Source organism: Misgurnus anguillicaudatus, chromosome 14 (assembly GCF_027580225.2).
Source record: "Misgurnus anguillicaudatus chromosome 14, ASM2758022v2, whole genome shotgun sequence".
In the NCBI taxonomy this organism is placed as follows: Eukaryota; Metazoa; Chordata; class Actinopteri; order Cypriniformes; family Cobitidae; genus Misgurnus; species Misgurnus anguillicaudatus.
In genome coordinates, this window is record NC_073350.2 from 21963537 (window position 1) to 21974973 (window position 11437).

Below are 11437 nucleotides of genomic sequence, written 5' to 3' on the forward strand. Positions count from 1 at the left end.
GGTGATGAGTGTGGTTTTGTTAAAACTTGATGCGTTCCACTTACAATAATGGCTTGAAGAACTTCCTGTGTTCTCAGAACCGTGTGAAATAAGAACCGAGTCTTGCTTTGAGAACAGACCTCAGGAAGAACTCAAAGGGGGGGGGAGCAAAAGAAAAGACCCGGCCTGTTTGTCTTGGAAGGAAAGGCTGTATGATGTATTAGCCAAGCTGTAGTCTTAGGCAAGGTTTCATTCCTTTTGAAAAGTGCACCAGGGACTTTACTGTGACTCTAAGAAAATATTCAAATTATTCATTCCCTTGAGATCATTTCCGTCTTTGCATTTCTCTTTATAGAAAGGATCAGCTTAGTGAAACTTAAGTGTTTATCATTTCATGTGTGTGTGTGTGTGTGCTGTGTGATATGCATTTCACATAAGAATTTAACCATGCAGCACACAACGTGTTAGTACTTGAATGTTGGCTGAATCTACCGTACGTTTAAAGCTTCAATGGTATATGCTTTTTGTGTATTTCAACTGCCGTGAAATGCAAGATGTGACTACTTGGAGTTTGACATTTATTACCAAAAGATTTTTAATGTGTAGAAAGGATAACACTCCAGTGCACTGTGTTCTTTAGACAGACCTGCACAATGGGACTTGAAGGGAAGGTAATACTGTAAGTCCAGATATTATCTTTAAAAGAGAAACCACGTTGAATACAAATGCAAATAATAAGGGATGAAAAGCACCTGTTATTCACTTTGGATGGTCTGAACTTAGCAGCATATAAATGATGCATAACGTATGTGTATATATATATATACTGTATATATATTTATATATGTAGCCCGACTTCATCTATAAACACAGGGAATATCCAGTTGGCAGAGCATGTTTTCCATCTGTTTATGAGAACTGTAAATCCCTCGAATTGTAAGCACACAGTTTTAAACTTTCTCCACCATAAATTAACATTTCGTTTCTTTTTTAAGCTTTTCACATATAGTCTTGTTAATGCTTATAAAAACACCTCCAAAGATATAGCAGCAGTTCTTTTGGGATTCTACACCCCCATTTTATACACACATTAACACATAAGCTTGTTTGTGCAGCCAGTCATAGAAATAGGAAGGTGATGTTTTAAGGCAATGTCTGGCCGATTTGTTCTGTGTGCAGACAGACACCACTAAAGCGAGTAATAGTGCACGATTTGTCGCTAACTGCTCGATGTTGTGTGGAAAAATAAGCCGTAGAGAACTGGACATAAAGAAAGAAAAGTTGGTTGGGACGCCCCAACGAATATGGTAAAACCCAAGGCATTGCAGAAGTGCTGATTATTTGAAATATGAATAAGTATCACGATATCTAACTGACATTCCTAACGTCCAGTACACCCTCAATAGTGCAGTTTCAAGCATACACAACATAGTTTCCTACACAGAATTTATATGTCCGTAAATCAAATCAGACCTACATTTAAAGCGGCTACTCTCCGGATTGGCTTTTTTGCCAAAACTCAAGTCCATTGACCGTCGCAAACGTTACAATCTCATCCGCTGTCATAGTTAAAGAAAACAAGAAATGTAATGTTCTGGATGAATACGGGATCCTCGGCCTCTTCCTCTCGAGGAGTGAAATCCTTAAACTTTCAGAAGCTCTCCTCTCAGACAGTCTCTGCAGAACAAAAAAGATGTGTGAGTCCAGCTCAAACACGGCGAAACAGGAATTACACCGTGAACGTTACTCCGCAAGAGATTTCGGGGTCTAGCACTTACATGCAATTTTCATCATTTATTCACGTTAGGACACACTTTGAGTAGATCTATAATTCATTAGATCTGCCTCCACTAAAGCCAGAAATATCTTTTTAAATAAAGGACATAATCATAAAATACTATATTATTCTCTTCTTTCAATGACTTGCCAAACATTGATGGACCAAAATGTACAGAAAAAATGGTCTACCAATGAGTAAGTAATTCCAATTTGTAAGTCACTTTGGATAAAAGCGTCTGCCAAACGCCTAAATTGATATTACCTCGACTGACTGTCTTGAGCTTGATGCCCCCTTAAAGTCTGGTTGGCCATTGGTTGTTGATGCTCCTCGCGCTTGATCTCCCAGTAATCTTGTTCTCCGACTGTTGATTTGTCTAATGCCTCCATAGTTTCCTTTGACTTTTTATTTATTGGCAGCACCGGAGCTTCAGCGTCCAGACTCTGAAAAATACTTTTCCGCTCTGATCGAAGATCACATTTGACTCGCTCACTTTCGAACTCCAGAAAGTTAGCCTTGTTGTCCGGTTGACGCAGTCCGGTGTTATCAGATATACACTCTTCAGCAGCTTGTTCCTTTGCTGGTACACGGTGAAAGCTTTCCTGCCATTCTGAAGATTGATTGTTATGGCTAGGACCACCGTTGTTGACCCAGCTCTCCGACAGTTTGCTCATCAGCTGCATGCTGTTGGTCTTGTACAACCTTTCTTCTTTGTTCAATGCTATAACATTTATCTTCATCGGGCTCATGTTTGACTCTTCAGGATATGAGCTGCTGCGATCCCATTGGTCCACGTCTTGTACGTATTGTCGTAAAAGCGACATTCCTTGTGTGGTAGCGGTCTCGTTAGTGTTCTCGTTCGTAAAGGTATGTAGTGCGTTTTTGTCAGCCTTATAAAACGTGTGCTGTTCGAACGTCATTCCTTCACCTTTTTGCGTTACGTTTCTGTTAGAGTGCAATCGTTCTGCATCAAAATTGGATAGCTTGGAGTCTTTGTCTAAGGCAGGTAAGTGCTTGGGATCCTTGAAAGGGGTGGCAGTAAAGTCTGGGGACTGAACCTGAGGGGTTCCCAGAAGGGTTTTTGGAGAAGTTTGCTCTTGGGGAGCAGAAAGGGATGGAGAGGAGTGTTGATTCGGTTCCTCTTGAATGCACAAACTTGTTGTAGGGTTAGAATGGAGGGAGTTTTTACTAAACGGTGCTCCTAAAGCAGATTGGCCGTCTGTAAAAGTACGTACAACGAACGCTTGATTGTGGACCTCCTTTCCAGGCAGACCTTGAACCTGCTTTTGTTCTGGGAATGGGTTATGGATAAAGCTTTGCTTCAGAGTCCCCGGGAGCTCGGGCAATAACTTGCCTTTTCTAAGGGATGGATCGTTGAGACTTCCAGGCTGGGAAATCAGGCTATGGGTAAGGGGTGATATAAACTCTTCAGTTTGTATGTTGCTGCTACAAATAACACTAGTGTCAGTGTTGCTTTTTTTGCTGGTGTTGTCTGACATGTTTCCATCCCTTTTAGTGCAAATAGTACTGTGGCTGGTGCTTTTATAAGTGCTTCCATTGTTATGTTTGCTGGTGGTGGCAAAGCTGCTCTGGCTGCTTTCTTTAGTGTTACTGGATGCTTTTTGTTGCCTATAAATGGAAGCTGAACTGATATTAGATTTGCTGGTGCAGTTTGCGCTTCTGTCATTTATGTGACAGTCAATTTTTCTGACAATGTTAGTCAGATTCATAATGCTGCCCTCATTGTAACCGCTGCTTTGGCTCTTAGTGACCACCGGCAAGCAGCTAACGTTATTCTTGCTAGAAGTACTGCAGCCAGTCTCACTTTTTCCAGTGTGTCCATGATCGGTAATGCTACCTACTCTGTTTGCAAAGTTCTCAGCTAATTCATTTCCAGTTTCCTTAGGGATGACAGCATGATGGATATTTACATGTGGCGCCTGGACCACTGGCTGCTGCTGAAGGGATGTGGCCTGGGTCACGCTAGGCTGACTGACTATGACCCCTCCTTTCCAACCCATAACGCTTCCCTTTGGTATCTGTTGTATATAGCTTGAAGATGCAGGGTGGACAGAAACACAGTGTTGGGAAATATGATGATGCGACTGATTTTGTGACGTTTTCGGTGCAGCTTGGAATACAGTGTTGAACATCTTTCTACGTGTGTCTTCGATTTCTTCGGGAGACCAGCTGATCCCTTGCTTCAGCCTTTGGGCTGTGAACCAAAGCTTGATCTGTTCTTCTGGAAAGCCAGATACGACTGTCAAGTAGCAGAGCTCTGCTTTGGTAGGGTAAGGAAACTTACCAAAGGATGCTTTAAGGAAACAACTCAAGTCCATAGCGGGATCATATGTGGGGATACTACTTAGAGGAATCATGACTTTTGGGAGATCACCGTTTGAATCAGGTGATGAAGGATTAGAGTTCCACAGAGGGACACGGGTATGCATCCCTGGTGTACCGAACATGTTTGGGATTTTATGCATTTGGAGAGCACCAGCGCCACTGATGATTTGTTGTGGTGATATCGATAGGGGTAGGGTGCCGTTGGTTACAGTTGCAGGCTTGTTGTTTTTAGGTTCAGCTCTTTGTACCTCAACGGTGTGGGAGACAACTATTTTTTTGTGTGTCCCTTTGGTCATTTTCATTATGGGTGTCTTGGTAATGGATATGCCGGATTCATTGAAATCCTCTTCTGTAAACAAGGTTTGCTCAACTGTAATCGCCCCATCTCTTTTGGTGACCTGAAGTGATATTTTCCTGTGCGCCGTATGGAGTTCAGGATGTGATTTTGCGTTATGTAAAGCAAGACCTTCAAACTTCACTGCTGTGACTTTGCATGACACGCAGTAGAAGTTTGGTTGAGCATGAAAGTCCACGTGACAGTTGTCCATATGATTGAGAAACAGATTCAAGTCTCCGGAATTGAAGCAGCACAGAGGGCAGCCGTATGTTCCCCTTTCCCAGCACGAAGCCTTCGCCTTGGTTTTCGAGACATTGTGGAATCTTTGCGTATCCTCGCCTTTTGAGATACTGAGAATGCTATCTTCAGGTATTGTGGGTAGGAGCTCAGGTAAGCACCCCAGTATGATGTCCTCTCGCATGTGCTTGCTTTTTGATGGAATCATACATGGAACCGTAGATTTCCTTTTGCTGGCCATGTCGTAGGATTGTGCAGAGTGATGAGTCGGAAACAAATACTGGAATTTTATGGAGCTGAGGTGTCATCAGCCAGCCGTGATGAACCAGCTATTAATGAAATTTTCAGCTATCAGGACTTCCCATTGCAAAAGGGAGTGCAGTTACAACCCCCTCTGAACCTATGGACAGAAAACAAGATGTTTGGATTTAAAAACATGTGATGTAAAATAGAAAAACCAAATGCCATTTATCCTAAAAGCGACAAAGATTTTATTTGACATATTAATATGCTCTAACCAACTACTGTTAAATGTTTCTTAAAATTATAACAAAAATCTGTTTCCCTTTACACAGTCTTGCCAAATCAATTCACTGTGGTTGAAATAAAATCTTTTTGATGCTGTTTACACTTATAAATATAGTAGAGTTTAAAAAAATAGGACTGTCTGTATTCAAATGTGACACGTTTTACCCACATCTCTGTTATTTGAGCATGTTTTACACAGACACACACCCCTTCTCCTTGCGACACTCCTCCAAACACACGCTATAAACTTCAGGCAGCAAGAGGCCATTTCAGGATAAAGTTCATATATGGTTCACATTTTCCTGCCTGTTCTGCTTTAACAATCATGTAAATATCTTGTAACGATTATTAAGTTTGCCATTTCTTGTCTATTTTATGTGTCTGGAACATAAAACAAGTCGTCACCGTTTCTATATTCCAAAATCCTCATAGAGAAACAGCTTTAGATAAAGTATGTGTTGTTGAAAGCCTTTTCGTCTGATGGCAGATCACATGAATTATCTTAGTTCATCTCATTTAAACGGTTTCAATATTTCAGCTAAACACGAGCCAGTAAATAAATCAAATCCTATAATACTTGATTTTTTCCATGCATTACGCATCTCTAGAAGGTAATGATTAAATCTCGCAGACTTCTGTTTCGGGTTTAGCTCGAAATTTTCTCGACCTTCTTTTTCATCAGACTACAAATACATTTTGGATGAAAACAATGTGGTGTCCATGTGTATATATTTTTTTTCAATGCGGCCAGCTGCCTTTTAAATAAAGGATAAAACCGTTCAGGAATTAAAAAACACAGAGTGACTGCCCAAAATACACAGTGCTCCCAGACACGACCATGATGTCCTCTTTTGAAACGGACTCCTTTATTTCTCATGACGGCTGCCTTACTGCCAGAAAAAATAAATAAATAAATAAATAAATAATAAAAAATAAAACTAGGTCACTAGCATCTTATGCCGTAATCCTGCTTCCCTGCATCCAGACGTGGGCATTTACTGTATGTTCAGCCTGCTTATAAGTCCATGATACTCAGATTTCATCAGACTATGGATGGTAACCCCTGCTATAAAAAGCAAAACGTTTGGATGAAAACAATACAGACAATATTCGTAACTAATGTACACGTAATGTACAAAATAAAAAATGTAAAATGCATATATTTTGTCTTTTAAAAAAGACCAGAAAATCTACTCTTTGTAAACAACCTGCTAACAAGCAGGTTAACCAGTACAGATACGTTAATATCTATACGACTTAACCACCCAAGCCTTAAAGCACCACACAAGCAGGACTTCATAAAATGTTATATAAAAAACAGGTCACTCGTCAAAGAATGGGATGCTTTATCTGGCAACCGAGACGTGCGATTAGACGCAGAACAAGAGGTTTCCAGACAGTGAGCTATTGAAAATGGAACTCAGAAAGAGAGGCGAGAGGCCTCGTGTTTCAGCACCGGGGTGAAGCAGTCTCACACAAAAAAGTCTATCCTGCTACTGTGTGTCTCAATACTTTTGTAGCTTTAGTGGTGAAACTGGAGGCCTTTTCATCTCAGCAACCTGTGGAGTAAAGGCATGCAACGGATTTGCCTCGAAATTAGCAAAACAACGGTGACCTACATAGATCTCCTTCAGTCACATTTCTCTGACCTCTTTCATCAGCTAAAAACGATATTATCACGTTATATGCATGCGACATTTAATAAGTCTGCCGCTGTGACGGGCTGCCTAAACATTTTAGATAGCGATGCTAATTGCGTGACGTTAAATGCGACGTGAGACCAGGGAGCTGACAATGCAGGCCTGACATGATAAAAGATCCTCTGTTCTCATTATTGATGAAAGGGAAAAGTTTTCCTGACTGGATGTCCTTTATTACAAGCTGAATACGCTGCTAAAACATTTTTTTTTAAATTCCTGAAATAGAAATATATTCCTGTTTAGCTAAACTGTATCAAAAAGGAGGTTGTACGTATTTTAGTATGATAAAAGGGCCTAAAATATACAAATAGATACAATTTCTTGTACTTAGTTTCAAAATGTGATTGTTTGTATTTTCCATGCCGTATCACATTCAACTCTCTGCGATTTGTACACACACACACTTTCTCCCCTAAATCTTCATTTTTGTAAACTCTGTCACATGCTACACTTCACGCTGTAAGGTTTACGATAAAGTTTATCTATGCGCTGTAAAAAACAAATGCAGCATGAAGCTAAAACAACTTGATTTTGCAAGTTAATTAAACCTACAATTTAAGTTTTGTCTTGTGATAAGTTGACATAACTTATGAAACAAGTTGAAATTGTTTAACTTAATTTGTTAAGTCAACGTAACATAAAAATATATGTTGATTTAATATAATTATTTACAGCGTGGTTCACACGTTTCCTCTTGTTTCTTTACGTAAATATCAATAATTCTGGGTGTCTACCATATGTATAGTCTACTTTGAGCCTGGAACATTAAATATAACAATAAAATTATTACCGTATATTTCAATATCTTCAAATTTACTGAAATTAAAATAAATTTGTATAACTACAATATGTACTGATTAAATAACTCAAAAACTTTAGTGGATTTTCTTGACCGTCTATTTCACCAGACTCTAAATACATTTCGGATCAAATTAAACAATGTGGTGTACATGTGTATATATTTTTTCAACATGGCCAGCTGCCTTTAAATAAAGGACAACCATTCAGGAATTTCAAAAAAAAAAAATGCTAAAATGACTGCCCAAAATACACAGTGCTCCCAGACACACCATGACGTCCTCTTCTGCAGCTGACTCTTTTATTTCTCAGACTGGATGTCCTTTATTACGTGGGAGCGAGCTGAAAAAGCCAGTAAAGATATCAATAGATTCTTAGCATGAACATCTTTAAAAAAAGGCTTTTTCATAGTGCCGCTCCATGTCATGAATGTGACTTTTGTTTAAAGCCATGAAACCATAACGGAGGTCAGTACACACATGCTGTAATAATTATATTTCTAGTTCTCAGCTCTTAAGTGCAGAAAAGCAGGTCATCAGAGGTTGCGAAGACAGTTTTTCATTATCAACCGATTCAACACAATCCTGCTCCCATTTACAAGGGAAATCTGACACTGAGCAGGAATCCATATGCAGAAGCATCAATGCTCGCACGCCATCGAAACGATTCCTGTATGGTTGTGCCAGTACATAAAATAGGCATGCAACTACATGCCGTTATTGTATGATGATGATCTGTTTGTGTGCTATATCTCTGACAGTGTCAGTGCGTCTACATTAATTATGTAGTGTCTGAAGCATCACTGAGGCATCCTACAGTTCACCTTCATTATAGGATGTGACTCATTAGTGAAATGCCACCAACACCGGTGCTTTTCTAGGCTGTGTTTGTGTTTAAATCCAGTCAATGGACTTAATGCGAGTACTACAGAAAGATTGGTGCCATCCAAAGTGCCCGCTTTGGCCCCCCTTACCTCGGTGACTGCTGCACGGACTCTTGGGAGACCAGTCTGCGCTGCCACTCATGTGTTAACATTGCCATAGCAACCCCTCTCCTTTCCCTTTCCTTGCCCACAACACACAGAGGGGACTAAATCCTTTATTCTTTACCAAAAAAAACACACTCACTTGGGGGACATTTTTGGTACCCCTCCCGCCCAAAAGAGACAAAACTCCAAATATTTCATTTGACTGTGCTATTTGTTTATGCCAGTATACAAATTGGAAACAAATGAGGAGCCATCCTTTCTCCGGTCCGTGGCAGGTTTTTCCAGACAAGAGCACCCCAGAATTTTACAAAAGCCAGTATTTTTTTTTTTAGAATTACTTCTGCTGTTCTTTAAGCACATAAATCTGGCACAGAAAATGACCGAAAATCGCAAATGAAATTAGTTCTTTATACTTGTGCAAATGAGGATAAATACTCATTGATGTGCTGAGTTTGATCACTGGTGCGACACACTCATTAGATACAAAAAGAAAAATGGCGGAGCACCATGAGTTGTACTGAGTCAAGTGCCAGGGCTCGGCAAATGCCAGCTCCTCCATAGAAAACCACATCTGAGCAGCTGAAATACTTGTATTGGCGACAGTCCGACTTTGAGCCAAAAGTTTGTTTTAAAAAGTACTGAGGTTAATAAAGGCTTTCCAGAGTTTTGGGGGGATATTCTCTTATTATGGTACTTATTTATATTTATTATGTGAATGCATTACTTTAAATTAACAAATGTAATACGGTAATGCCAGACATCCCAGAAAAGCATTATTTTTTATACATGCACAGTGATCATTACCAAAAACTGAATCAATCACTTTTGAAGCATGGATTGAGGACATAATGAAATGCATGAATAGTCCATATTTGTAATTTTGCTTATGAATCCAGTTGGCATTAGTCAGACAGTTATCCTCTTTTAATTTGAGGAATGTTACATAAAGCATCAGCTTTTAATGAAAATCATCATATGTACCCCACACTTAAGCCATCTCTCTTTTTTATGCCATCATTTTAGGTTCTGTTTAATTTTACGGTAAAAAGCAAATTGTGCATGCATTTACAGACAGATTATATTTCATTTAGTTTATACTTCGTACTAAATGTCAGTTTACTGTACTAATTGTTGAAAATCTGGATGAAAGGCAATCTTCTCTTGCTTTATTACAACACTGCAGATCAGGAAAATAACATTCTTCATTGCCACACAGGGAATAGACCTTCACCCAAAAGAAATGCATACTACGTCCTACAGACACCAGACGTCAGATGCATTTTTTTAACCTTACCTTGCGTGTTAACTTGATATATGATTTACATAACAAAAGTGTAGTGCGCTTGCCATAAAGTGATTATTATTTAAAAGGGTAGGTGGCAGAGTTCAGAAAGAACACCGTGAGCGCCTATTATTTCAAACAATGATTTATAATGTGTAATATCACAGGCAGGGTTACGGTTCGGAGTTAAATCCGACTTTGAGTACATTCTGTACCCATTAACAGTTGATAGCGCGTGCTTGTTCAGATCTGCGCCAGCACCTCATCGTAAAGATCACTTGTGAAAATCGATTATGCGCCAATAATTTCCGTTTCCCCGCCGGTTTTACAACTAACAGCCCGTGTAACGCAATCAATCCGAGACCCCGTTACAAAACCTATTTAAAGTAGCAAGGTGACGCGGGAGGCACGGATAAAGACATAGTATAATAACATCCCATAGGCACGTTGTAGCGTGCGAATAATCAAATTGGAAGCAGACGAGAACATTGAGTAACAAACTGTAAGAAACTGGTATGTTAACCCTTTCGCGTCGTATTGAGGCACTAGTAACCTCCATCCGGCTAGACGTTTCTCGGGAGTTGCAGTGTAGCGCGGCGCTTTGGCTGTGCGCTGAATATTTTGACTATTACCAAAAATTTTAACTAAGCACTCCCATCTACTGTCGCCATTTTATACATAGAGGCGACTTCTCGCGCCGCATATGAGTGAAATAACAAGCCACGCGCGTCTGCTACGAAAACTACTTTTGAGTCGCCCGAATAAATCGCGTTCACTTCTTTCAAAAGTCAAAGTTCCCTACCTTTTCGTCGGGTCGGTGACTGCGAATGGAAATCCGTTATTGATACAGAAATGAATAACATTTAGGGTTTGCTCCGCTCCAGGTCTCCGGGGAACAGGAGGGGCCGAGACCTCTCCTCAGATGAACCCTGTGAACTAACGTGAACCTGTCGGGTCACGGCGATCAGGAGCATCTAGCGCTTTGTGGCACGCTGATGGTGTGCCCGGTTGACATGGGCGCTGCTGGAGTGGAGAGAAGGGAAAGAAATGTACGCCAGGCGCTCTCAAATAAGGGCACGTGATTAAAACGCGTCACCCAAACCCAAAATCCTGATCCTACCCCTCTCTGTTCTAGGACGGACTGAGCAGACACACTGAAGGGAGTGACTCATGCGCAAATGTCTAATATAGCCGTGAATATGGAGCAGTGCTTTCGGTCAGTAGGTCGTATAGGGACGAGGGGAAAAACCCTGCTGGAGCATGTGCTTACTATGGCACGGGCAAATATTTGTAACAACAATATAATGAGGAAGAAATGCTTATTGTTGTTATGATTAAATAGGAATAGAATGATGGAGTATATCTTTCTAAGACTGCAGCCGATTACAATATGTCATTATTATTCACGATGGCAAGCTTTTAAATATTTTGCAGTGGACCACGTAAAATGTATGAGCATTCGTAT

At 40.2% G+C, this 11437-nt stretch overlaps 1 protein-coding gene across 1 annotated transcript; it reads right to left on the reverse strand.

Annotated features, from left to right (window-relative positions):
• Positions 1 to 549: 549 nt before the first annotated feature.
• On the reverse strand, positions 550 to 11104 carry zhx3a (zinc fingers and homeoboxes 3a). The gene is made up of 3 exons (XM_055184562.2): positions 10775 to 11104; positions 2021 to 5076; positions 550 to 1656 (listed from the first exon to the last, which is right to left on the reverse strand). The coding sequence occupies exons 2-3, from the start codon at positions 4915 to 4917 to the stop codon at positions 1623 to 1625; spliced, it is 2931 nt and encodes a 976-aa protein (XP_055040537.2). The 5' UTR covers positions 4918 to 5076; positions 10775 to 11104; the 3' UTR covers positions 550 to 1622.
• Positions 11105 to 11437: the final 333 nt, after the last annotated feature.